General features: G+C 46.1%; 1 protein-coding gene across 1 annotated transcript; it reads right to left on the reverse strand.

Moving 5' to 3' along the window:
- Positions 1 to 451: 451 nt before the first annotated feature.
- On the reverse strand, positions 452 to 26,806 carry LOC117505886. Its single transcript, XM_034165422.1, has 3 exons — positions 26,628 to 26,806; positions 2,270 to 2,394; positions 452 to 1,421 (listed from the first exon to the last, which is right to left on the reverse strand). The coding sequence occupies exons 1-3, from the start codon at positions 26,804 to 26,806 to the stop codon at positions 730 to 732; spliced, it is 996 nt and encodes a 331-aa protein (XP_034021313.1). The 3' UTR covers positions 452 to 729.
- Positions 26,807 to 27,925: the final 1,119 nt, after the last annotated feature.

Below are 27,925 nucleotides of genomic sequence, written 5' to 3' on the forward strand. Positions count from 1 at the left end.
TCATTACTTTCTCTCTCTCGCAAAAGATCTCCGCCAAAGTTTTCTGCCAATTTTATAATAGAGGTCTGTTGTGGCATAGTCTTAATATGATGTTGCATAACCTTTTCATAACTTCTTCTTGAGAGCTCTTTAAGTACTGCCCAATACTTATTATAGATGCTCTATAAGCCTGGTTGATCTCCACTAGACCTAAGCCGCCTTCTCGACGAGGGAGATATATTCTATCCATACATTGATTTCTGTATGTAATTTTATGTAGGGTGAGCATCTTCCTAGTTTAGTATCTAATTTGTTAAGCTCACCCTGTGGCCAGTCTACTATGCCAAAGCCATAGCTCAACACAGGCAATGCAAACTGGTTTATGGCCGTGATCTTGTTCTTTGGTATCAATTCTGATTTACAGATCTTCTTTAAGCGGTTTAAGTATTCTTGTGTTACTTTCTCTCTCATTTTTTTATGCTCTATTGTAGTATTTTCTTCAATTCCCAGATATTTGTACGTGGAATCCTCAGCCAAATCTTCAATAACGTTCCCCTCATCCAACTGTATATTTTCTGTGACCTGCTTTTTACCACCTCTGATTGTACATTTAGAGCACTTATCTAGCCCAAATTCCATACCGATTTCCTTAGAAAAAGTATGGACTGCCTCCACTAGTCTCCTGTGTGAATTCTCATGTGTGTGTTAAGATTGCTCTTCTTTCTGAAGCTTTGTCCACACTCAGAACAGCTAAATGGTTTCTCTCCTGTATGAATTGTCGTGTGTTTTCAGGCCCTTTCTCCTCAATCTTTTACCACAATGAGGATGACTTAATGATTTTTCACTTGCTTGCTTCCCTTTGGGTTGCTTCGAATTGTTCATGTGACCACACACCTTTCCATTTTCAGAGGAATTCATTTCTTTCTTAGTGATGTTTGAGTAGCTGGTTGAACTAGCAGATACATTGCTGTTTTTGAGACAGTTAAACTCTGAACCAAGTTCTCTGGCCTGTTTCCAGTCACAACTGTCATCATTCTCAGTTGCAGAACTGTCTGATCCATCTTTGGTATCTGGCTGAAAACAATTAGTTATACCAGTGTTGCTGGTTGGTTGTGGTCCTCCACCATCCTGTCCATCAGCTTGTGCTCTCAGTGTTCTGTGTACTGTCGAGCTGCTGGCTACAGGCTCCTTTGTGCTCTCATCACTTTGGGTTTGAAGAACCTGTTCTAGCTGTACTTTTTCATCATCATTTTCACTCTTTATGGGGACAGCAGTGAAAGAAAACATCACGATGTCAGCCTCCTCATGCCGGTGAAGCTGCTGTCCACGGTGACTAATCCAGAGCTCCTCCTGTTCCTCTTTAATGTCCTCCTGGTTGACACTCAGATTCCTCTCATACTGTTCAGTGAGAATTTCTCCTTTAATCACCAACTGCTTCATATCTGCAAAGAAGCATTTGAATAAATAATAAATGTTGGAATAGCAGTCATGTAAATAATCTGAAACTGACCTTTGTCACCACTTTTAATGACTTCTATCAAACAAGTGTTACTTAAGCCTGGTTCACACGGCAAGATAATTAGACCAGTATCGGACGTGATCTTCCCCTTATGACAATCTTAAGGATGCCCCAACAACCGTGATGATGCTAAAGATCTTATCAGATATTCCTGCCATGTGTGGTGTGTTCAGAGCGATCTGATCTGCTCAGAAGGACGCCAGGGGCGCTCCGATCACAAATCTGGGGATATTCTACATGTTAGATTGTCTTGGCCCCATATCGCAGCGTGTCGTGTCCTCCGACCACAAACGAGCACGCAGCCTGCTGAATGTGACATGCAGCCAATCAGAAAGCAGGGTGACGGACGTACCGAGCGGAAAATAAAATCAGAACAGCTGTTTTGACTTACCAGAAAGTCCGGTGGTCGTGCTGTCTCCACTCCTTTAAAGAACACCTTTTCTTTTTCTTTTTATATCGTTTTTTCCCCTCTGTTTTAAAGAGTCCACAAACTATCTCCATCTGTTTACTCTGAAATCACGTTTAATCTCGAGAGATTTTGCGAGATTTCCTGTCTGACCTGGGAATGTTCGTGTGTGAAATCTGTTCATGTGTGGTGTGTTGACTTCACCGTGTGGCCGAACACCACACACTGTATGACCAAACTTGTTAGATCTATGATTTTTATTTATCTCCACGTGTGTGGGCTCACAGGTTTTGGAAACCAACAGATAATTTTAAAATCCTGCCGTGTGAACCAGGCATTAGAGAGACGAAGATGAGGAGTATCACCTGCATTGTGGGGGAGTGTCAGCTTTGACACATTAGACACGTGGCCCATCTCTCTGTGCGTGACCCAACTCACTGGCGCCTCAGTGTTGAGGACTCCGGTGGCTGGAGACCCACCTTTCACCTGACTGTGGCAGATACGTAGATGGTTATTGTAGTAAAGTGGGAACCAATTAGTTGTCTGCCTGGGTGCCACATGCTTCCACACTTCATTTTTGCTGTTTTTACCCCATAACATTCAGTCATGTAGTTCAAATTTTAATGATCAGACAGACACATAATGTGGTATTTTGCAATACAGTTGGAGCAAAATTTGATTTTGTCCAATGCTTCATTGGACCCCTACCTCGCTACAGCTTCCACTCTGGCATGGCGAACATTCATTTTGTGTAGGTGGCAGTATAGTGAGGCTGGACTTTGTGCCTCTTATGCTTCTACAGCTCCGTAACTCTGTGGCAATGCAATGACATAAATGTGCACATGACCTTTCTAAAGTTCTCCGTCATGTCTTTATGCAATTTACTGCAGCAACAGTGCTTTTTTCTGGATTAATTTCTCCCTCAACGAACTCCACTTCTTTACCAAACCAATGGTATGATACGTGTAATTGTCCTTGCGGGTCATTTGAGCGTCTTTGTAGGGGAGGCAGAGGTGATGGTCTAGTGGTTAAGCGTTGGGCTTGAGAGCAGAGGATCCTCAGTTCAAATCCCTGCCTGACTGGAAAATCACTAAGGTCCTTAATCCTCTAGTTGCTCCCGATGTGTAGTGAGTAACTTCTATGGCGGCACCTTGACATCAGGTGAATGTGAGGCATTATTGTAAAACACTTTGTGCGTCTCATGCAAATGGAAAAGTGCTATATAAATGCAGTCCATTTACCATTTACTTTGTAGTTTTTAGACTTAGGGAAAACCCTGTTGTGTCTGATGATTTACGGATGTTCATGCTGGTTATACGGTTGCAAATTGAGCTTTTTGAGTAAAACGCAGTTTTATATTTGTGACGTAATTAAGCATGAACATCCGTAAATCATCAGGCACAAGGGGGTTATTCCCATTCTAATCCAACTGCATCGTTTGCATGGTTTATTTTTCTGAAGGTAATCCGGTCGGCGAGGCTTACCATCAATGCAGCATCACTCAAACAGCATATGGGGCACGGAGTAATGCATCAAGTGTGAAAATCCATCAAACAGTAATTCTGTATCAGAATACACATCAATACTTTCGTATGGTAGCTTAAATTCACCCATTTCAGCATCGTCGTTGGTATGTGACTTTCTCTCGCTCTCAGCTAACAGCGCCATTATTGACATCTGCGAAGCAGTGCGCACGGCCGGAGTAATACATTAAATGTGCAACGGTCAAATATTTTGCAACCTTACACCCGGTATATATGGTCTGAAATCTCACACGATTAACCAATCACATTTGCGGAAAAAAATGTAATTGGATTAGAACAGGGGTGGGCAATCATGTGCCATGAAGGGCTGAGACACTCTAGGTTTTCCATACTACCAATCACCTCAGCAGGTAATTTCATTGACAATCAAGTGTTTATGTTTAGGGGAGAAGCTCATCAGCAACCCACCTACTGTGTTGTGTGGGCCGCCAGAAGAGGATGTACTGCTGGCCCACCACCAAACGGCGCCCTGCCTGACGTGCGGGCTTCAGGCACGAGAGGGCGCTGCCGCCACGGACACAGCCGGGAGTGACAGCTGTCACTCATTAATTCCTGACAGCTGTCACACATTCTTCATCATCGCACTCCATAAAGACCAGACGTCATCTCCACCTCATCGCAGAGATATCATACTTCATTGGAGGTAATACTCTCAGCCTTTTTGTGAGATTTATAAATCTGTTATTGTGAGTGTTTGCAGGAGAACCGGTCGTTTTTGCGGAGGCTGTGCAAGACGGCGCTCCTTTTCATCTGAGACCGCTGCAACATATTGAGTGAGAGGTGGAGGTGGCATTCCCACCGCTGTTGTTACTGGGTGTACACACACCCACACTTGACTGTCTTTGTTCTTCGCCAGCAGTACCAGATCCGACAGTCGGGGACGGTGATCACCTGGGAATTCGGGACTTGGCGGCTCCAGTATTCACCAGGTTCTGTGGGGGCGGAAATCGTGTGGTTCCGGCTCTTCTCAGGACAGACGTCTTCTATCCTCGAGCCTGCCCACACGTCACCTTTGTAATTTGACTGTAATTATATTCTGAGATTGTCTGTATGTTTGTTGTGCACGTTTCACAACATTAAATTGTTACCTTTTGGCTCATCTATTGACCGTTCATTTGCGCCCCCTGTTGTGGGTCCGTGTCACTACACTTTCACAACAGGATATCTCGGCCGGCGTCAAGGACTCCGAGGGGCGTCACCCGGCTGTTGAACGACCAATGGGAGAGCAGGGAGCGCAGGCGTCTGCAGGAGGCATGATTGGTGAGCTACAGCACATTCTCACCGCCTTTACGGCTCGGTTGGACCAAATGACCGAGCAAAACATCCTCCTGAACCGCAGGGTGGAGGCTCTCTCCGCACAGATGGCGGCGAGCGCTCAGGGCGCTGCTGCAGCTCGTCCTCCTGCCGACCCTGTGCAGAATATGAACGTTCCAGTGGTGGTTCAACAACCCCTCCCACCATCCCCTGAAGCATACATAAGCCCTCCTGAGCCGTACGGAGGTTGTGTGGAGACGTGCGCGGACTTCCTCATGCAATGTTCGCTCGTCTTCGCACAACGTCCCGTCATGTACGCATCAGATGCTAGTAAAATAGCTTATGTGATTGCTCTGCTTCGGGGTAAAGCACGCGCCTGGGCTACAGCGCTCTGGGAACAGAACTCACGGTTGTTATCAGCATACACTGGGTTTGTGGGGGAGTTCAGAACAGTGTTTGATCACCCTAACAGAGGAGAGACCGCTTCAACCGTGCTGCTGTCAATGAGACAGGGACGCGAGAGCGCAGCCGCTTATGCAGTCAACTTCCGCATGGCGGCTGCGAGGTCCGGCTGGAATAACGTTGCGCTCCGCGCCGCCTTCATAAACGGACTGTCGTTGGTTCTGAAGGAGCAGCTAAGTAGCTAAGGAGGAACCGCGGGATTTAGATGGGCTTATCGATCTCGTTATACGGTTAGACAATCGGTTGGAGGAACGCTGTCGGGAGCGAGGCGAAGGACGTGACCGGATACGCGCCGCCCCTCTCCCTTCCGGGTTCGAAAAGGCGCCGCCCTCCCCACGCTCCACAACCACAGCGCTCCGTGGGGTAACAGCTCCCCCCTGCTGACGTTGTTAGGGAAACGCACAGGGCCAAAATGAGGAGGCTGATCCGCGGGGAGTGTTTTCTCTGCAGCTCAAAGGAGCACATACAGAAAAACTGCCCCAAACGGCCAAAACGACAACACTCGCCCTTAGAGACTGGGCTAAGGGGGGGTCAAAACATTCAATTGAGACACACACAGATTGCCACACGACTCCCAGTCACAATCCTGAGCGGGGATTTAACCCTTCAAGCCCCAGCACTGGTGGACACGGGGTCAGAAGGGAATCTGCTAGACAGCAGATGGGCAAGGGAGGTAGGGCTCCCTCTGGTGGCGCTTCCTTCGCCATTACAGGTTCGGGCACTAGATGGCACCCTCCTCCCTTTACTCACACACAAGACACAGCCAGTAACTCTGGTGGTGTCTGGAAACCATCGGGAGGAGATTGAGTTTTTTGTAACTCCTTCTACCTCCCGCGTGATTTTGGGCTTCCCATGGATGTTGAAGCACAATCCCCGGATTGATTGGCCGTCTGGGGTGGTGGTTCAGTGGAGCGAAACCTGCCATCGGATGTGTTTAGGATCCTCGGTTCCTCCCGGTTTACAGGCTAAGGAGGAGGTCAAAGTCCCTCCCAATCTGACGGCAGTGCCGGTTGAGTACCACGATCTTGTTGACGTCTTCAGCAAGGATCTGGCACTCACCCTTCCCCCGCACCGTCCGTACAATTGTGCCATTGATTTGGTTCCAGGCGCTGAGTTCCCGTCCAGCAGGCTGTACAACCTCTCACGACCTGAGCGCGAATCAATGGAGACCTACATCCGGGACTCATTAGCTGCCGGGCTGATCCGGAACTCCACCTCCCCGATGGGGGCAGGTTTCTTTTTTGTGGGCAAGAAAGATGGCGGACTCCGTCCATGCATTGATTACAGGGGGCTGAATGAGATTACGGTTCGCAATCAATACCCGTTGCCATTGTTGGATTCCGTGTTCACCCCCCTGCATGGAGCCAAAATCTTTACTAAGCTGGATCTTAGAAATGCGTATCACCTGGTTTGGATCCGGAAGGGAGACGAATGGAAGACGGCATTTAACACCCCGTTAGGTCACTTTGAGTACCTGGTCATGCCGTTCGGCCTCACCACCCCCCCCGCGACGTTCCAAGCCTTGGTTAACGACGACTTGCGGGACTTCCTGCACCGATTCATCTTCGTATATCTGGACGATATTCTCATCTTTTCTCCGGATCCTGAGACCCATGTCCAGCATGTACGTCAGGTCCTGCAGCGGTTATTAGAGAACCGACTGTTTGTGAAGGGCGAGAAGTGCGAGTTTCACCGCACGTCTTTGTCCTTCCTGGGGTTTATCATCTCCTCTAACTCCGTCGCCCCTGATCCGGCCAAGGTTGCGGCGGTGAGAGATTGGCCCCAACCAACAAGCCGTAGGAAGCTGCAACAGTTCCTCGGCTTCGCTAATTTCTATAGGAGGTTCATTAAGGGCTACAGTCAGGTAGTTAGCCCCCTGACAGCCCTGACCTCTCCAAAAGTCCCCTTCATCTGGTCGGATCGGTGCGAAGCTGCGTTCAAGGAGTTGAAACGACGGTTCTCTACTGCGCCAGTTTTGGTGCAGCCCGACCCTAGCCGCCAGTTCGTGGTTGAAGTGGACGCCTCTGACTCAGGGATAGGAGCCGTGCTGTCCCAGAGCGGAGAGACCGATAAGGTTCTTCACCCGTGTGCCTACTTTTCACGCAGGTTGACCCCGGCTGAACGGAACTATGACGTCGGCAATCGAGAACTCCTTGCGGTGAAAGAGGCTCTTGAGGAGTGGAGACACCTGTTGGAGGGAGCGTCTGTGCCATTCACGGTTTTCACTGACCATCGGAACCTGGAGTATATCAGGACCGCCAAGCGGCTGAACCCTAGGCAAGCCCGCTGGTCACTGTTCTTCGGGCGTTTTGACTTCCGGATCACCTATCGCCCCGGGACCAAGAACCAGAGGTCGGATGCCTTGTCCCGGGTACACGAAGAGGAGGTCAAAACTGCACTGTCGGATCCACCGGAGCCCATCCTGCCGGAGTCCATTATCATGGCCACCCTCACCTAGGACGTGGAGAAGATCGTCCGGGAGGCCCTGGCATGAAGCCCGGACCCAGGTACAGGTCCGAAGAACCGTTTATACGTCCCACCAGAGGCCAGAGCTGCAGTCTTGGACTTCTGTCACGGTTCCAAGCTCTCCTGTCATCCAGGGGTGCGAAGGACCGTGGCAGTTGTCCGGCAGCGCTTCTGGTGGGCGTCTATGGAGGCCAACGTCCGGGAGTATATCCAGGCCTGCACCACCTGTGCCAGGGGCAAGGCTGACCACAGGAAGGCCCAAGGACTACTCCAACCGCTTCCTGTGCCTCATCGCCCCTGGTCCCACATCGGCCTGGATTTCGTCACGGGCCTCCCGCCATCCCAGGGCAACACCACCATCTTCACGATAGTGGACCGATTCTCCAAGGCGGCCCACTTCGTGGCCCTCCCGAAGCTCCCAACAGCCCAGGAGACAGCAGACCTCCTGGTCCACCATGTTGTCCGTCTGCATGGGATACCCACCGACATCATCTCAGATCGTGGTCCCCAGTTCTCCTCACACGTCTGGAGGAGCTTCTGCAGGGAACTGGGGGCCACCGTGAGCCTCTCGTCCGGGTACCATCCACAGACGAACGGACAGGCAGAGCGGGCCAACCAGGAACTGGAACAGACCCTCCGCTGCGTCACATCCGCACACCCGACGGCCTGGAGTAACCATCTGGCCTGGATCGAGTATGCGCATAACAGCCAGGTGTCTTCCGCCACCGGCCTCTCCCCATTTGAGGTGTGTTTGGGGTATCAGCCCCCGTTGTTCCCCGTGGTGGAGGGAGAGGTCGGTGTGCCCTCGGTCCAGGCCCACCTGCGGAAGTGCCGTCGGGTGTGGCGCTCCACCCGTTCTGCCTTGTTGAAGGCCCGGACGAGGGCGAAGACCCATGCAGACCGCCGGCGATCCCCGGCCCCTGCTTACCAGCCCGGGCAGGAGGTGTGGCTGTCCACGAAGGACATCCCCCTCCAAGTGGACTCCCCCAAGTTGAAGGACCGGTACATTGGACCTTTCAAGATCCTCAAAATCCTCAGTCCTGCCGCAGTGAAGCTCCGACTCCCAGCTTCACTGCGGATCCACCCGGTTTTTCATGTGTCCAGACTCAAGCCTCACCACACCTCACCCCTCTGTGCTCCCGGTCCGGCGCCGCCTCCTGCCCGGATCATTGACGGGGAGCCGGCTTGGACAGTGCGCCGGCTCCTGGACGTCCGTCGAATGGGCCGGGGGTTCCAGTACTTGGCGGACTGGGAAGGGTATGGACCCGAAGAACGCTCCTGGGTGAAGAGGAGCTTCATCCTGGACCCGGCCCTCCTGGCCGATTTCTACCGCAGACACCCGGACAAGTCTGGTCGGGTGCCTCCTGGCGCCCGTTGAGGGGGGGGTCCTGTTGTGTGGGCCGCCAGAAGAGGATGTACTGCTGGCCCACCACCAAAGGGCGCCCTGCCTGACGTGCGGGCTTCAGGCACGAGAGGGCGCTGCCGCCACGGACACAGCCGGGAGTGACAGCTGTCACTCATTAATTCCTGACAGCTGTCACACATTCTTCATCATCGCACTCCATAAAGACCAGACGTCATCTCCACCTCATCGCCGAGATATCATACTTCATTGGAGGTAATACTCTCAGCCTTTTTGTGAGATTTATAAATCTGTTATTGTGAGTGTTTGCAGGAGAACCGGTCGTTTTTGCGGAGGCTGTGCAAGACGGCGCTCCTTTTCATCTGAGACTGCTGCAACATATTGAGTGAGAGGTGGAGGTGGCATTCCCACCGTTGTTGTTACTGGGTGTACACACACCCACACTTGACTGTCTTTGTTCTTCGCCAGCAGTACCAGATCCGACAGTCGGGGACGGTGATCACCTGGGAATTCGGGACTTGGCGGCTCCAGTATTCACCAGGTTCTGTGGGGGCGGAAATCGTGTGGTTCCGGCTCTTCTCAGGACAGACGTCTTCTATCCTCGAGCCTGCCCACACGTCACCTTTGTAATTTGACTGTAATTATATTCTGAGATTGTCTGTATGTTCGTTGTGCACGTTTCACAACATTAAATTGTTACCTTTTGGCTCATCTATTGACCGTTCATTTGCGCCCCCTGTTGTGGGTCCGTGTCACTACACTTTCACAACATACTGAGGTGATTGGTTGCAAGGAAAACCTGCACTGTCTCAGTCCTCGCTGCCCACCACCAGATTAGAATCTGTGTTGTAATGTTGGTCATATTTGGGGACTTTTATGCCAATGTTTTTGGCAAGGAAGGAGAGAAAACATAAAAGTGACCTTGCAGTCCATCATTAAAGCAGGGGGAACCACACAGAGGGCTATGATCTAAAGCAGGTTGGTTCGTCACACCCAGGGATATATGTGAAACTTAACACCAATATTACAGTGCAGGCAACATGCAGCATTTTGTTAATAATTACCAGCCTTGAAAGTGCCCTGCCTTGTTTAGGTGCCGGGTCTCAGTACGGTTTGAAAAATAAATACTGGGGGTTTTTTTTAAATCCCAGCCGGTTTATAAAAGCATTGGTGCTCTTGCTTTTGTCCGGTGAGTGCGAATATTCAGTTTATACGATGATGATTTAGGCGAGTTTTAGGATACATTAAGAAATTAAATGACCTTGACCCAATCAAATATTACATTGAATTCTATCTCAAAGCAGACAGTATGAACCGAAGGTATTTAAACATAAGAACCACTGTGGGGTTTGCATCAGCAGTCATTTATTTTATTGTATTTTTCAGTAAGTGGCATCTGCAGTAGGGCTGCAGCTATCAAATATTTATGAAAAAGAGTATTTTATTGATTATTTATCGATTTATCAGATAAAAACTATGTTTTGCATTTTTAAACAACATCAACAGTGCCAGCACTCTCCCTAATACCTCTATTCCACAGAGTGCTGTTTCTACCTGACGGTGAATCGAGGTACGTGTTGAAGCACAATAACGTCATGATCCATCTTTTTTTCAGTCTTGAGAGGCACCCGCGTGTGATTATTTTACTGCGTTTGTCTGGAGGAGAGCTGTCAGAGTGTGATTATTTTACTGCGTTTGTCTAGAGGAGAGACGTCAGAGTGTGATTATTTTACTGCGTTTGTCTGGAGGAGAGGTGTCAGAGTGTGATTATTTTACTGTTTGTCTAGAGGAGAGACGTCAGAGTGTGATTATTTTACTGCGTTTGTCTGGAGGAGAGGTGTCAGAGTGTGATTATTTTACTGTGTTTGTCTGGAGGAGAGGCGTCAGAGTGTGATTATTTTACTGTGTCTAGAGGAGAGCTGTCAGAGTGTGATTATTTTACTGCGTTTGTCTGGAGGAGAGGCGTCAGAGTGTGATTATTTTACTGTGTTTGTCTGGAGGAGAGGTGTCAGAGTGTGATTATTTTACTGCGTTTGTCTGGAGGAGAGGCGTCAGAGTGTGATTATTTTACTGCGTTTGTCTGGAGGAGAGGCGTCAGAGTGTGATTATTTTACTGCGTTTGTCTAGAGGAGAGGCGTCAGAGTGTGATTATTTTACTGCGTTTGTCTGGAGGAGAGGTGTCAGAGTGTGATTATTTTACTGTGTTTGTCTGGAGGAGAGGTGTCAGAGTGTGATTATTTTACTGTGTTTGTCTGGAGGAGAGCTGTCAGAGTGTGATTATTTTACTGTGTTTGTCTGGAGGAGAGGTGTCAGAGTGTGATTATTTTACTGTGTTTGTCTGGAGGAGAGGTGTCAGAGTGTGATTATTTTACTGTGTTTGTCTGGAGGAGAGCTGTCAGAGTGTGATTATTTTACTGTGTTTGTCTGGAGGAGAGCTGTCAGAGTGTGATTATTTTACTGCGTTTGTCTAGAGGAGAGACGTCAGAGTGTGATTATTTTACTGTGTCTAGAGGAGAGGTGTCAGAGTGTGATTATTTTACTGTGTTTGTCTGGAGGAGAGGTGTCAGAGTGTGATTATTTTACTGTGTCTGGAGGAGAGGTGTCAGAGTGTGATTATTTTACTGTGTCTAGAGGAGAGGTGTCAGAGTGTGATTATTTTACTGTGTTTGTCTGGAGGAGAGGTGTCAGAGTGTGATTATTTTACTGTGTCTAGAGGAGAGGTTTCAGAGTGTGATTATTTTACTGTGTTTGTCTAGAGGAGAGGTGTCAGAGTGTGATTATTTTATTGTGTTTGTCTGGAGGAGAGGTGTCAGAGTGTGATTATTTTACTGCGTTTGTCTAGAGGAGAGGTGTCAGAGTGTGATTATTTTACTGTGTTTGTCTAGAGGAGAGGCGTCAGAGTGTGATTATTTTACTGCGTTTGTCTGGAGGAGAGGTGTCAGAGTGTGATTATTTTACTGCGTTTGTCTAGAGGAGAGGTGTCAGAGTGTGATTATTTTACTGCGTTTGTCTGGAGGAGAGGTGTCAGAGTGTGATTATTTTACTGTGTTTGTCTAGAGGAGAGGTATCAGAGTGTGATTATTTTACTGTGTTTGTCTGGAGGAGAGGTGTCAGAGTGTGATTATTTTACTGTGTTTGTCTAGAGGAGAGGCGTCAGAGTGTGATTATTTTACTGCGTTTGTCTAGAGGAGAGGTGTCAGAGTGTGATTATTTTACTGCGTTTGTCTAGAGGAGAGACGTCAGAGTGTGATTATTTTACTGCGTTTGTCTAGAGGAGAGACGTCAGAGTGTGATTATTTTACTGTGTCTAGAGGAGAGGTGTCAGAGTGTGATTATTTTACTGTGTTTGTCTGGAGGAGAGGTGTCAGAGTGTGATTATTTTACTGTGTCTGGAGGAGAGGTGTCAGAGTGTGATTATTTTACTGTGTCTAGAGGAGAGGTGTCAGAGTGTGATTATTTTACTGTGTTTGTCTGGAGGAGAGGTGTCAGAGTGTGATTATTTTACTGTGTCTAGAGGAGAGGTTTCAGAGTGTGATTATTTTACTGTGTTTGTCTAGAGGAGAGGTGTCAGAGTGTGATTATTTTACTGCGTTTGTCTGGAGGAGAGGTGTCAGAGTGTGATTATTTTACTGTGTTTGTCTAGAGGAGAGGTGTCAGAGTGTGATTATTTTACTGTGTTTGTCTAGAGGAGAGGTGTCAGAGTGTGATTATTTTACTGTGTTTGTCTGGAGGAGAGGTGTCAGAGTGTGATTATTTTACTGTGTTTGTCTGGAGGAGAGGTGTCAGAGTGTGATTATTTTACTGTGTTTGTCTAGAGGAGAGGCGTCAGAGTGTGATTATTTTACTGCGTTTGTCTAGAGGAGAGGTGTCAGAGTGTGATTATTTTACTGTGTTTGTCTGGAGGAGAGGTGTCAGAGTGTGATTATTTTACTGTGTTTGTCTAGAGGAGAGGTGTCAGAGTGTGATTATTTACTGCGTTTGTCTGGAGGAGAGGTGTCAGAGTGTGATTATTTTACTGTGTTTGTCTAGAGGAGAGGTATCAGAGTGTGATTATTTTACTGTGTTTGTCTGGAGGAGAGGTGTCAGAGTGTGATTATTTTACTGTGTTTGTCTGGAGGAGAGGTGTCAGAGTGTGATTATTTTACTGCGTTTGTCTAGAGGAGAGGTGTCAGAGTGTGATTATTTTACTGTGTTTGTCTAGAGGAGAGGTGTCAGAGTGTGATTATTTTACTGTGTTTGTCTAGAGGAGAGGTGTCAGAGTGTGATTATTTTACTGTGTTTGTCTGGAGGAGAGGTGTCAGAGTGTGATTATTTTACTGTGTTTGTCTGGAGGAGAGGTGTCAGAGTGTGATTATTTTACTGCGTTTGTCTAGAGGAGAGGTGTCAGAGTGTGATTATTTTACTGTGTTTGTCTAGAGGAGAGGTGTCAGAGTGTGATTATTTTACTGTGTTTGTCTAGAGGAGAGGTGTCAGAGTGTGATTATTTTACTGCGTTTGTCTGGAGGAGAGGTGTCAGAGTGTGATTATTTTACTGTGTTTGTCTAGAGGAGAGGTATCAGAGTGTGATTATTTTACTGTGTTTGTCTGGAGGAGAGGTGTCAGAGTGTGATTATTTTACTGTGTTTGTCTAGAGGAGAGGCGTCAGAGTGTGATTATTTTACTGCGTTTGTCTAGAGGAGAGGTGTCAGAGTGTGATTATTTTACTGCGTTTGTCTGGAGGAGAGGTGTCAGAGTGTGATTATTTTACTGCGTTTGTCTAGAGGAGAGGTGTCAGAGTGTGATTATTTTACTGCGTTTGTCTGGAGGAGAGGTGTCAGAGTGTGATTATTTTACTGCGTTTGTCTAGAGGAGAGGCGTCAGAGTGTGATTATTTTACTGCGTTTGTCTAGAGGAGAGGTGTCAGAGTGTGATTATTTTACTGCGTTTGTCTGGAGGAGAGGTGTCAGAGTGTGATTATTTTACTGCGTTTGTCTAGAGGAGAGGTGTCAGAGTGTGATTATTTTACTGCGTTTGTCTGGAGGAGAGGTGTCAGAGTGTGATTATTTTACTGCGTTTGTCTAGAGGAGAGGTGTCAGAGTGTGATTATTTTACTGCGTTTGTCTGGAGGAGAGGTGTCAGAGTGTGATTATTTTACTGCGTTTGTCTGGAGGAGAGGCGTCAGAGTGTGATTATTTTACTGTGTTGTCTAGAGGAGAGGTGTCAGAGTGTGATTATTTTACTGCGTTTGTCTAGAGGAGAGGCGTCAGAGTGTGATTATTTTACTGCGTTTGTCTAGAGGAGAGGTGTCAGAGTGTGATTATTTTACTGCGTTTGTCTAGAGGAGAGGTGTCAGAGTGTGATTATTTTACTGCGTTTGTCTAGAGGAGAGGTGTCAGAGTGTGATTTTTTTACTGCGTTTGTCTGGAGGAGAGGTGTCAGAGTGTGATTATTTTACTGCGTTTGTCTGGAGGAGAGGCGTCAGAGTGTGATTATTTTACTGTGTTTGTCTAGAGGAGAGGCGTCAGAGTGTGATTATTTTACTGTGTTTGTCTGGAGGAGAGGCGTCAGAGTGTGATTATTTTACTGTGTTTGTCTGGAGGAGAGGCGTCAGAGTGTGATTATTTTACTGTGTTTGTCTGGAGGAGAGGTGTCAGAGTGTGATTATTTTACTGCGTTTGTCTGGAGGAGAGGCGTCAGAGTGTGATTATTTTACTGCCTTTGTCTGGAGGAGAGGTGTCAGAGTGTGATTATTTTACTGTGTTTGTCTGGAGGAGAGGCGTCAGAGTGTGATTATTTTACTGCGTTTGTCTGGAGGAGAGGTGTCAGAGTGTGATTATTTTACTGTGTTTGTCTGGAGGAGAGGTGTCAGAGTGTGATTATTTTACTGTGTTTGTCTGGAGGAGAGGCGTCAGAGTGTGATTATTTTACTGCGTTTGTCTAGAGGAGAGGTGTCAGAGTGTGATTATTTTACTGTGTTTGTCTGGAGGAGAGGTGTCAGAGTGTGATTATTTTACTGTGTTTGTCTAGAGGAGAGGTGTCAGAGTGTGATTATTTACTGTGTTTGTCTGGAGGAGAGGTGTCAGAGTGTGATTATTTTACTGTGTTTGTCTAGAGGAGAGGCGTCAGAGTGTGATTATTTTACTGTGTCTAGAGGAGAGGTTTCAGAGTGTGATTATTTTACTGTGTTTGTCTGGAGGAGAGGTGTCAGAGTGTGATTATTTTACTGTGTTTGTCTAGAGGAGAGGCGTCAGAGTGTGATTATTTTACTGCGTTTGTCTAGAGGAGAGGTGTCAGAGTGTGATTATTTTACTGTGTTTGTCTGGAGGAGAGGTGTCAGAGTGTGATTATTTTACTGTGTTTGTCTAGAGGAGAGGTGTCAGAGTGTGATTATTTTACTGCGTTTGTCTGGAGGAGAGGTGTCAGAGTGTGATTATTTTACTGTGTTTGTCTAGAGGAGAGGTATCAGAGTGTGATTATTTTACTGTGTTTGTCTGGAGGAGAGGTGTCAGAGTGTGATTATTTTACTGTGTTTGTCTAGAGGAGAGGTGTCAGAGTGTGATTATTTTACTGTGTTTGTCTAGAGGAGAGGTGTCAGAGTGTGATTATTTTACTGCGTTTGTCTGGAGGAGAGGTGTCAGAGTGTGATTATTTTACTGTGTTTGTCTAGAGGAGAGGTATCAGAGTGTGATTATTTTACTGTGTTTGTCTGGAGGAGAGGTGTCAGAGTGTGATTATTTTACTGTGTTTGTCTAGAGGAGAGGCGTCAGAGTGTGATTATTTTACTGCGTTTGTCTAGAGGAGAGGTGTCAGAGTGTGATTATTTTACTGCGTTTGTCTGGAGGAGAGGTGTCAGAGTGTGATTATTTTACTGCGTTTGTCTAGAGGAGAGGTGTCAGAGTGTGATTATTTTACTGCGTTTGTCTGGAGGAGAGGTGTCAGAGTGTGATTATTTTACTGCGTTTGTCTAGAGGAGAGGCGTCAGAGTGTGATTATTTTACTGCGTTTGTCTAGAGGAGAGGTGTCAGAGTGTGATTATTTTACTGCGTTTGTCTGGAGGAGAGGTGTCAGAGTGTGATTATTTTACTGCGTTTGTCTAGAGGAGAGGTGTCAGAGTGTGATTATTTTACTGCGTTTGTCTGGAGGAGAGGTGTCAGAGTGTGATTATTTTACTGCGTTTGTCTAGAGGAGAGGTGTCAGAGTGTGATTATTTTACTGCGTTTGTCTGGAGGAGAGGTGTCAGAGTGTGATTATTTTACTGCGTTTGTCTGGAGGAGAGGCGTCAGAGTGTGATTATTTTACTGCGTTTGTCTGGAGGAGAGGTGTCAGAGTGTGATTATTTTACTGCGTTTGTCTGGAGGAGAGGCGTCAGAGTGTGATTATTTTACTGTGTTTGTCTAGAGGAGAGGTGTCAGAGTGTGATTATTTTACTGTGTTTGTCTGGAGGAGAGGTGTCAGAGTGTGATTATTTTACTGCGTTTGTCTAGAGGAGAGGTGTCAGAGTGTGATTATTTTACTGCGTTTGTCTGGAGGAGAGGTGTCAGAGTGTGATTATTTTACTGCGTTTGTCTGGAGGAGAGGCGTCAGAGTGTGATTATTTTACTGCGTTTGTCTGGAGGAGAGGTGTCAGAGTGTGATTATTTTACTGCGTTTGTCTGGAGGAGAGGCGTCAGAGTGTGATTATTTTACTGTGTTTGTCTGGAGGAGAGGTGTCAGAGTGTGATTATTTTACTGCGTTTGTCTGGAGGAGAGGCGTCAGAGTGTGATTATTTTACTGCGTTTGTCTGGAGGAGAGGTGTCAGAGTGTGATTATTTTACTGCGTTTGTCTGGAGGAGAGGTGTCAGAGTGTGATTATTTTACTGCGTTTGTCTGGAGGAGAGGTGTCAGAGTGTGATTATTTTACTGCGTTTGTCTGGAGGAGAGGCGTCAGAGTGTGATTATTTTACTGCGTTTGTCTGGAGGAGAGGTGTCAGAGTGTGATTATTTTACTGCGTTTGTCTGGAGGAGAGGTGTCAGAGTGTGATTATTTTACTGCGTTTGTCTGGAGGAGAGGTGTCAGAGTGTGATTATTTTACTGCGTTTGTCTGGAGGAGAGGTGTCAGAGTGTGATTATTTTACTGTGTTTGTCTAGAGGAGAGGTGTCAGAGTGTGATTATTTTACTGCGTTTGTCTGGAGGAGAGGCGTCAGAGTGTGATTATTTTACTGCGTTTGTCTAGAGGAGAGGTGTCAGAGTGTGATTATTTTACTGTGTTTGTCTGGAGGAGAGGTGTCAGAGTGTGATTATTTTACTGCGTTTGTCTGGAGGAGAGGTGTCAGAGTGTGATTATTTTACTGTGTTTGTCTGGAGGAGAGGTGTCAGAGTGTGATTATTTTACTGCGTTTGTCTGGAGGAGAGGTGTCAGAGTGTGATTATTTTACTGCGTTTGTCTAGAGGAGAGGCGTCAGAGTGTGATTATTTTACTGCGTTTGTCTAGAGGAGAGGCGTCAGAGTGTGATTATTTTACTGTGTTTGTCTAGAGGAGAGGTGTCAGAGTGTGATTATTTTACTGTGTTTGTCTGGAGGAGAGGTGTCAGAGTGTGATTATTTTACTGCGTTTGTCTAGAGGAGAGGTGTCAGAGTGTGATTATTTTACTGTGTTTGTCTAGAGGAGAGGCGTCAGAGTGTGATTATTTTACTGTGTTTGTCTGGAGGAGAGGTGTCAGAGTGTGATTATTTTACTGTGTTTGTCTAGAGGAGAGGCGTCAGAGTGTGATTATTTTACTGTGTTTGTCTAGAGGAGAGGCGTCAGAGTGTGATTATTTTACTGTGTTTGTCTAGAGGAGAGGCGTCAGAGTGTGATTATTTTACTGTGTTTGTCTAGAGGAGAGGCGTCAGAGTGTGATTATTTTACTGTGTTTGTCTAGAGGAGAGGCGTCAGAGTGTGATTATTTTACTGTGTTTGTCTGGAGGAGAGGTGTCAGAGTGTGATTATTTTACTGTGTTTGTCTAGAGGAGAGGCGTCAGAGTGTGATTATTTTACTGCGTTTGTCTAGAGGAGAGGTGTCAGAGTGTGATTATTTTACTGCGTTTGTCTGGAGGAGAGGTGTCAGAGTGTGATTATTTTACTGCGTTTGTCTAGAGGAGAGGTGTCAGAGTGTGATTATTTTACTGCGTTTGTCTGGAGGAGAGGTGTCAGAGTGTGATTATTTTACTGCGTTTGTCTAGAGGAGAGGCGTCAGAGTGTGATTATTTTACTGCGTTTGTCTAGAGGAGAGGTGTCAGAGTGTGATTATTTTACTGCGTTTGTCTGGAGGAGAGGTGTCAGAGTGTGATTATTTTACTGCGTTTGTCTAGAGGAGAGGTGTCAGAGTGTGATTATTTTACTGCGTTTGTCTGGAGGAGAGGTGTCAGAGTGTGATTATTTTACTGTGTTTGTCTAGAGGAGAGGTGTCAGAGTGTGATTATTTTACTGCGTTTGTCTGGAGGAGAGGTGTCAGAGTGTGATTATTTTACTGCGTTTGTCTGGAGGAGAGGCGTCAGAGTGTGATTATTTTACTGTGTTTGTCTAGAGGAGAGGTGTCAGAGTGTGATTATTTTACTGCGTTTGTCTAGAGGAGAGGCGTCAGAGTGTGATTATTTTACTGCGTTTGTCTAGAGGAGAGGTGTCAGAGTGTGATTATTTTACTGCGTTTGTCTAGAGGAGAGGTGTCAGAGTGTGATTATTTTACTGCGTTTGTCTAGAGGAGAGGTGTCAGAGTGTGATTATTTTACTGCGTTTGTCTGGAGGAGAGGTGTCAGAGTGTGATTATTTTACTGCGTTTGTCTGGAGGAGAGGCGTCAGAGTGTGATTATTTTACTGTGTTTGTCTAGAGGAGAGGCGTCAGAGTGTGATTATTTTACTGTGTTTGTCTGGAGGAGAGGCGTCAGAGTGTGATTATTTTACTGTGTTTGTCTGGAGGAGAGGCGTCAGAGTGTGATTATTTTACTGTGTTTGTCTGGAGGAGAGGTGTCAGAGTGTGATTATTTTACTGCGTTTGTCTGGAGGAGAGGCGTCAGAGTGTGATTATTTTACTGCGTTTGTCTGGAGGAGAGGCGTCAGAGTGTGATTATTTTACTGTGTTTGTCTGGAGGAGAGGCGTCAGAGTGTGATTATTTTACTGCGTTTGTCTGGAGGAGAGGTGTCAGAGTGTGATTATTTTACTGTGTTTGTCTGGAGGAGAGGTGTCAGAGTGTGATTATTTTACTGTGTTTGTCTGGAGGAGAGGCGTCAGAGTGTGATTATTTTACTGCGTTTGTCTAGAGGAGAGGTGTCAGAGTGTGATTATTTTACTGTGTTTGTCTGGAGGAGAGGTGTCAGAGTGTGATTATTTTACTGTGTTTGTCTAGAGGAGAGGTGTCAGAGTGTGATTATTTTACTGTGTTTGTCTGGAGGAGAGGTGTCAGAGTGTGATTATTTTACTGTGTTTGTCTAGAGGAGAGGCGTCAGAGTGTGATTATTTTACTGTGTCTAGAGGAGAGGTTTCAGAGTGTGATTATTTTACTGTGTTTGTCTGGAGGAGAGGCGTCAGAGTGTGATTATTTTACTGTGTTTGTCTAGAGGAGAGGCGTCAGAGTGTGATTATTTTACTGCGTTTGTCTAGAGGAGAGGTGTCAGAGTGTGATTATTTTACTGTGTTTGTCTGGAGGAGAGGTGTCAGAGTGTGATTATTTTACTGTGTTTGTCTAGAGGAGAGGTGTCAGAGTGTGATTATTTTACTGCGTTTGTCTGGAGGAGAGGTGTCAGAGTGTGATTATTTTACTGTGTTTGTCTAGAGGAGAGGTATCAGAGTGTGATTATTTTACTGTGTTTGTCTGGAGGAGAGGTGTCAGAGTGTGATTATTTTACTGTGTTTGTCTAGAGGAGAGGTGTCAGAGTGTGATTATTTTACTGTGTTTGTCTAGAGGAGAGGTGTCAGAGTGTGATTATTTTACTGCGTTTGTCTGGAGGAGAGGTGTCAGAGTGTGATTATTTACTGTGTTTGTCTAGAGGAGAGGTATCAGAGTGTGATTATTTTACTGTGTTTGTCTGGAGGAGAGGTGTCAGAGTGTGATTATTTTACTGTGTTTGTCTAGAGGAGAGGCGTCAGAGTGTGATTATTTTACTGCGTTTGTCTAGAGGAGAGGTGTCAGAGTGTGATTATTTTACTGCGTTTGTCTGGAGGAGAGGTGTCAGAGTGTGATTATTTTACTGCGTTTGTCTGGAGGAGAGGTGTCAGAGTGTGATTATTTTACTGCGTTTGTCTGGAGGAGAGGTGTCAGAGTGTGATTATTTTACTGCGTTTGTCTAGAGGAGAGGCGTCAGAGTGTGATTATTTTACTGCGTTTGTCTAGAGGAGAGGTGTCAGAGTGTGATTATTTTACTGCGTTTGTCTGGAGGAGAGGTGTCAGAGTGTGATTATTTTACTGTGTTTGTCTAGAGGAGAGGTGTCAGAGTGTGATTATTTTACTGCGTTTGTCTGGAGGAGAGGTGTCAGAGTGTGATTATTTTACTGCGTTTGTCTAGAGGAGAGGTGTCAGAGTGTGATTATTTTACTGCGTTTGTCTGGAGGAGAGGTGTCAGAGTGTGATTATTTTACTGCGTTTGTCTGGAGGAGAGGCGTCAGAGTGTGATTATTTTACTGCGTTTGTCTGGAGGAGAGGTGTCAGAGTGTGATTATTTTACTTGCGTTTGTCTGGAGGAGAGGCGTCAGAGTGTGATTATTTTACTGTGTTTGTCTAGAGGAGAGGCGTCAGAGTGTGATTATTTTACTGCGTTTGTCTGGAGGAGAGGTGTCAGAGTGTGATTATTTTACTGCGTTTGTCTGGAGGAGAGGTGTCAGAGTGTGATTATTTTACTGCGTTTGTCTAGAGGAGAGGTGTCAGAGTGTGATTATTTTACTGCGTTTGTCTGGAGGAGAGGTGTCAGAGTGTGATTATTTTACTGCGTTTGTCTGGAGGAGAGGCGTCAGAGTGTGATTATTTTACTGCGTTTGTCTGGAGGAGAGGTGTCAGAGTGTGATTATTTTACTGCGTTTGTCTGGAGGAGAGGTGTCAGAGTGTGATTATTTTACTGCGTTTGTCTGGAGGAGAGGTGTCAGAGTGTGATTATTTTACTGCGTTTGTCTGGAGGAGAGGCGTCAGAGTGTGATTATTTTACTGCGTTTGTCTGGAGGAGAGGTGTCAGAGTGTGATTATTTTACTGCGTTTGTCTGGAGGAGAGGTGTCAGAGTGTGATTATTTTACTGCGTTTGTCTGGAGGAGAGGTGTCAGAGTGTGATTATTTTACTGCGTTTGTCTGGAGGAGAGGTGTCAGAGTGTGATTATTTTACTGTGTTTGTCTAGAGGAGAGGTGTCAGAGTGTGATTATTTTACTGCGTTTGTCTGGAGGAGAGGCGTCAGAGTGTGATTATTTTACTGCGTTTGTCTAGAGGAGAGGTGTCAGAGTGTGATTATTTTACTGTGTTTGTCTGGAGGAGAGGTGTCAGAGTGTGATTATTTTACTGCGTTTGTCTGGAGGAGAGGTGTCAGAGTGTGATTATTTTACTGTGTTTGTCTGGAGGAGAGGTGTCAGAGTGTGATTATTTTACTGCGTTTGTCTGGAGGAGAGGTGTCAGAGTGTGATTATTTTACTGCGTTTGTCTAGAGGAGAGGCGTCAGAGTGTGATTATTTTACTGCGTTTGTCTAGAGGAGAGGCGTCAGAGTGTGATTATTTTACTGTGTTTGTCTAGAGGAGAGGTGTCAGAGTGTGATTATTTTACTGTGTTTGTCTGGAGGAGAGGTGTCAGAGTGTGATTATTTTACTGCGTTTGTCTAGAGGAGAGGTGTCAGAGTGTGATTATTTTACTGCGTTTGTCTAGAGGAGAGGTGTCAGAGTGTGATTATTTTACTGCGTTTGTCTGGAGGAGAGGCGTCAGAGTGTGATTATTTTACTGCGTTTGTCTGGAGGAGAGGCGTCAGAGTGTGATTATTTTACTGCGTTTGTCTAGAGGAGAGGTGTCAGAGTGTGATTATTTTACTGCGTTTGTCTAGAGGAGAGGTGTCAGAGTGTGATTATTTTACTGCGTTTGTCTGGAGGAGAGGCGTCAGAGTGTGATTATTTTACTGCGTTTGTCTAGAGGAGAGGCGTCAGAGTGTGATTATTTTACTGCGTTTGTCTAGAGGAGAGGCGTCAGAGTGTGATTATTTTACTGCGTTTGTCTGGAGGAGAGGCGTCAGAGTGTGATTATTTTACTGTGTTTGTCTAGAGGAGAGGTGTCAGAGTGTGATTATTTTACTGTGTTTGTCTGGAGGAGAGGTGTCAGAGTGTGATTATTTTACTGCGTTTGTCTGGAGGAGAGGTGTCAGAGTGTGATTATTTTACTGCGTTTGTCTGGAGGAGAGGTGTCAGAGTGTGATTATTTTACTGCGTTTGTCTAGAGGAGAGGCGTCAGAGTGTGATTATTTTACTGCGTTTGTCTGGAGGAGAGGTGTCAGAGTGTGATTATTTTACTGCGTTTGTCTGGAGGAGAGGCGTCAGAGTGTGATTATTTTACTGTGTTTGTCTGGAGGAGAGGTGTCAGAGTGTGATTATTTTACTGCGTTTGTCTGGAGGAGAGGTGTCAGAGTGTGATTATTTTACTGTGTTTGTCTGGAGGAGAGGTGTCAGAGTGTGATTATTTTACTGCGTTTGTCTGGAGGAGAGCTGTCAGAGTGTGATTATTTTACTGCGTTTGTCTGGAGGAGAGGTGTCAGAGTGTGATTATTTTACTGCGTTTGTCTAGAGGAGAGGTGTCAGAGTGTGATTATTTTACTGCGTTTGTCTAGAGGAGAGGTGTCAGAGTGTGATTATTTTACTGCGTTTGTCTGGAGGAGAGGCGTCAGAGTGTGATTATTTTACTGCGTTTGTCTGGAGGAGAGGCGTCAGAGTGTGATTATTTTACTGCGTTTGTCTAGAGGAGAGGTGTCAGAGTGTGATTATTTTACTGCGTTTGTCTAGAGGAGAGGTGTCAGAGTGTGATTATTTTACTGCGTTTGTCTGGAGGAGAGGCGTCAGAGTGTGATTATTTTACTGCGTTTGTCTAGAGGAGAGGCGTCAGAGTGTGATTATTTTACTGCGTTTGTCTAGAGGAGAGGCGTCAGAGTGTGATTATTTTACTGCGTTTGTCTGGAGGAGAGGTGTCAGAGTGTGATTATTTTACTGCGTTTGTCTAGAGGAGAGGCGTCAGAGTGTGATTATTTTACTGCGTTTGTCTGGAGGAGAGGTGTCAGAGTGTGATTATTTTACTGCGTTTGTCTGGAGGAGAGGCGTCAGAGTGTGATTATTTTACTGTGTTTGTCTGGAGGAGAGGTGTCAGAGTGTGATTATTTTACTGCGTTTGTCTGGAGGAGAGGTGTCAGAGTGTGATTATTTTACTGCGTTTGTCTGGAGGAGAGGTGTCAGAGTGTGATTATTTTACTGCGTTTGTCTGGAGGAGAGGTGTCAGAGTGTGATTATTTTACTGCGTTTGTCTGGAGGAGAGGTGTCAGAGTGTGATTATTTTACTGCGTTTGTCTAGAGGAGAGGTGTCAGAGTGTGATTATTTTACTGCGTTTGTCTAGAGGAGAGGTGTCAGAGTGTGATTATTTTACTGCGTTTGTCTGGAGGAGAGGCGTCAGAGTGTGATTATTTTACTGCGTTTGTCTGGAGGAGAGGCGTCAGAGTGTGATTATTTTACTGCGTTTGTCTAGAGGAGAGGTGTCAGAGTGTGATTATTTTACTGTGTTTGTCTAGAGGAGAGGTGTCAGAGTGTGATTATTTTACTGCGTTTGTCTGGAGGAGAGGTGTCAGAGTGTGATTATTTTACTGCGTTTGTCTGGAGGAGAGGTGTCAGAGTGTGATTATTTTACTGTGTTTGTCTGGAGGAGAGGTGTCAGAGTGTGATTATTTTACTGTGTTTGTCTGGAGGAGAGGTGTCAGAGTGTGATTATTTTACTGTGTTTGTCTGGAGGAGAGGTGTCAGAGTGTGATTATTTTACTGCGTTTGTCTGGAGGAGAGGTGTCAGAGTGTGATTATTTTACTGCGTTTGTCTGGAGGAGAGGTGTCAGAGTGTGATTATTTTACTGCGTTTGTCTGGAGGAGAGGTGTCAGAGTGTGATTATTTTACTGTGTTTGTCTGGAGGAGAGGTGTCAGAGTGTGATTATTTTACTGTGTTTGTCTGGAGGAGAGGTGTCAGAGTGTGATTATTTTACTGCGTTTGTCTGGAGGAGAGGTGTCAGAGTGTGATTATTTTACTGCGTTTGTCTGGAGGAGAGGTGTCAGAGTGTGATTATTTACTGTGTTTGTCTGGAGGAGAGGTGTCAGAGTGTGATTATTTTACTGCGTTTGTCTGGAGGAGAGGTGTCAGAGTGTGATTATTTTACTGTGTTTGTCTGGAGGAGAGGTGTCAGAGTGTGATTATTTTACTGCGTTTGTCTGGAGGAGAGCTGTCAGAGTGTGATTATTTTACTGCGTTTGTCTGGAGGAGAGGTGTCAGAGTGTGATTATTTTACTGCGTTTGTCTAGAGGAGAGGTGTCAGAGTGTGATTATTTTACTGCGTTTGTCTAGAGGAGAGGCGTCAGAGTGTGATTATTTTACTGCGTTTGTCTGGAGGAGAGGCGTCAGAGTGTGATTATTTTACTGCGTTTGTCTGGAGGAGAGGCGTCAGAGTGTGATTATTTTACTGCGTTTGTCTAGAGGAGAGGTGTCAGAGTGTGATTATTTTACTGTGTTTGTCTAGAGGAGAGGTGTCAGAGTGTGATTATTTTACTGTGTTTGTCTGGAGGAGAGGTGTCACAGTGTGATTATTTTACTGCGTTTGTCTGGAGGAGAGGTGTCAGAGTGTGATTATTTTACTGCGTTTGTCTGGAGGAGAGGTGTCAGAGTGTGATTATTTTACTGCGTTTGTCTAGAGGAGAGGCGTCAGAGTGTGATTATTTTACTGCGTTTGTCTGGAGGAGAGGTGTCAGAGTGTGATTATTTTACTGCGTTTGTCTGGAGGAGAGGCGTCAGAGTGTGATTATTTTACTGTGTTTGTCTGGAGGAGAGGTGTCAGAGTGTGATTATTTTACTGCGTTTGTCTGGAGGAGAGGTGTCAGAGTGTGATTATTTTACTGCGTTTGTCTGGAGGAGAGGCGTCAGAGTGTGATTATTTTACTGCGTTTGTCTAGAGGAGAGGTGTCAGAGTGTGATTATTTTACTGCGTTTGTCTAGAGGAGAGGTGTCAGAGTGTGATTATTTTACTGCGTTTGTCTAGAGGAGAGGTGTCAGAGTGTGATTATTTTACTGCGTTTGTCTAGAGGAGAGGTGTCAGAGTGTGATTATTTTACTGCGTTTGTCTAGAGGAGAGGTGTCAGAGTGTGATTATTTTACTGCGTTTGTCTGGAGGAGAGGCGTCAGAGTGTGATTATTTTACTGCGTTTGTCTAGAGGAGAGGTGTCAGAGTGTGATTATTTTACTGTGTTTGTCTGGAGGAGAGGTGTCAGAGTGTGATTATTTTACTGCGTTTGTCTGGAGGAGAGGTGTCAGAGTGTGATTATTTTACTGCGTTTGTCTAGAGGAGAGGCGTCAGAGTGTGATTATTTTACTGCGTTTGTCTGGAGGAGAGGCGTCAGAGTGTGATTATTTTACTGCGTTTGTCTGGAGGAGAGGCCTGTGTGTTTTAATACTGTCGGCGTATGCTGGCTAAATCTAAGGTGTGACAGGTTTTAAAATTTAGGACTTTTCCTACAGCTGGTGGCCCGTCTAAACTGAGAGATCGGGGGAGAAGAACCTTAGTAAGGGAGGTGACCAAAAACCCAATGGTCACTTTGTCAGAGCTCCAGCATTCCTCTGTGGAGAGAGAACCTTCCAGAAGGACAACCATCTCTGCAGCAATCCACCAATCAGGCCTGTATGGTATCGTGCACAGATGGAAGCCACTCCTTTGTAACGCCACTCCTCTTTGGCGTCATGTTGGGAGGAAAACAGGCACCATCCCTACAGTGAAGCATGGTGGTGGCAGCATCATGCTGTGGGGATGTTTTTCAGCAGCAGGAACTGGGAGACGAGTCAGGATTGAGGGAAAGATGAATGCAGCAATGTACAGAGACATCCTGGATGAAAACCTGCTCCAGAGCGCTCTGGACCTCATACTGGGGTGACGGTTCATCTTTCAGCAGGACAGTGACCCTAAGCACACAGCCAAGATATCAAAGGAGTGGCTTCAGGATAACTCTGTGAATGTCCTTGAGTGGCCCAGCCAGAGCCCAGACCTGAATCTGACTGAACATCTCTGGAGAGATTTGACAATGTCTGTGCACCGACGCTCCCCATCCAACCTGATGGAGCTTGAGAGGTGCTGCAAAGAGGAATGGACCAAACTACCCAAAGATAGGTGCACCAAGCTTGTGACATCATATTATCATGTCATTATGGGGTATTGTAAGTAGAATTTTGAGGGACCTGACACCTTTCCTGGACACAGGCGACTAAATTCTCGTCACCTCCTCCACAGTGATAGTGATGGGAGGCGACAGGGAGGTTGAGGGAGTGTAGGCAGGTGCAGGCAGGTTGGTGGGAGGAAGGGGGTGGTGTTAATTGGGGTGTGAGGTGAGTACACAGGGGAGGGGAGCACTGAGAGGAGCTGGGGGTAGAGTGGGGAGAATCTATCTATTCAAACCTGTTGAAGAACAGGTTCAGCTTATTGGCCTCATGTAGGTCTCCTTCCATCATCTGGTCTGCCTTCTTACCAGGATCAGTGATGGTTCTCATCCTCTTCCACACCTCTCTCATGTTGTTCTGCTGGAGCTTGGTCTCCAGCTTCCTCCTGTAACTGTCCTTCCCCTCTGTGATCTTCATCAATCCTTGCTGCATCCTCTTCAGCTGCTCCCTGTCTCCACTCCTGAATGCAGCCTTCTTCCTGTTCAGTGTCACCTTGACGTCCTTGGTCACTCACACGGAGTAATGATGCACCATCTTGGTTGGGATGATATTTTCTACACAGAAGTTGATACAATCTGTTATGCAGTCCGAAATGCTTTTAATGTCCTCCCCCTGTGCATCACAGAGCACAGCCCAGTCAGTCACCTCAAAACATCCACGAAGACTGTCTTCTGCCTCCTGTGACCACCTCCGTACCACTCTGGTGATCACAGGTTGCCATCGAATTGCAGGAATGCAAAGTGGCTCTTAATAAACCAGGTTATGGTCTGCTTTGCCGAGCGTGCAGGGGGGCTGTGGGACTGTGTGCTTCCTTAACATTAGTGTACAGTAGGTCAATTGTCTCATTGTCTCTTGTTTTACAATTCTTAAACTGCTTGAACGTGGGAAGAGATGTTGAAAGGGTAACGTGGTTAAAATTCACAGATATGGCAATAAATGCACTGGGGTGCAACGTCTGCAGCCTCGCTGGAATGTAAACAGTGATGACAATCACTCAGCTCAATGTCAACATGTCGCAGATTGCACCACTTGTTCACGTAAACAGCACCCCCCCGCATTTCTTTTTCCCCCCCCACTGTTGACGCAGCTCCAGTCCCCTCACACCAACTGAAATCCAGGTAAACTCACTACAGAGTCCGGAATGTTGTCGTGCATCCATGTCTCTGTGAAGTACAGGACTAGGGATGGGTATTGATAAGATTTTATCGACATCGATACCATTATCGATTCCGCTTATCAATCCGCTTGCTTATCGATTCCCTTATCGATACCTCTTGTGAATTTTCTGTGTACTAAAAGTAGGCTTTACAGGTTTTCTATGTCAACAACAGTTTATTGAGTCTTAAAGTAAATGGTAAATGGACTGCATTTATATAGCGCTTTTCCATCTGCATCAGACGCTCAAAGCGCTTTACAATTATGCCTCACATTCACCCCGATGTCAGGGTGCTGCCATACAAGGCGCTCACTACACACCGGGAGCAATAGGAGATTAAAGGCCTTGCCCAAGGGCCCTTAGTGATTTTCCAGTCAGGC

The sequence above is a fragment of the Thalassophryne amazonica genome, unplaced genomic scaffold (genome assembly GCF_902500255.1).
Source record: "Thalassophryne amazonica unplaced genomic scaffold, fThaAma1.1, whole genome shotgun sequence".
Taxonomy (NCBI): Eukaryota; Metazoa; Chordata; class Actinopteri; order Batrachoidiformes; family Batrachoididae; genus Thalassophryne; species Thalassophryne amazonica.

Excerpts from the sequence above, each read along its gene's own strand:
- LOC117505886 (XM_034165422.1), bottom strand. The coding sequence starts at position 26,806 with ATGAAGATCACAGAGGGGAAGGACAGTTACAGGAGGAAGCTGGAGACC. Across the intron at positions 2,395-26,627 it reads CTGAACCTGTTCTTCAACAG|TCAGGTGAAAGGTGGGTCTC; the intron begins GTTTGAATAGAT and ends TATCTGCCACAG. Across the intron at positions 1,422-2,269 it reads GACACTCCCCCACAATGCAG|ATATGAAGCAGTTGGTGATT; the intron begins GTGATACTCCTC and ends GCTTCTTTGCAG.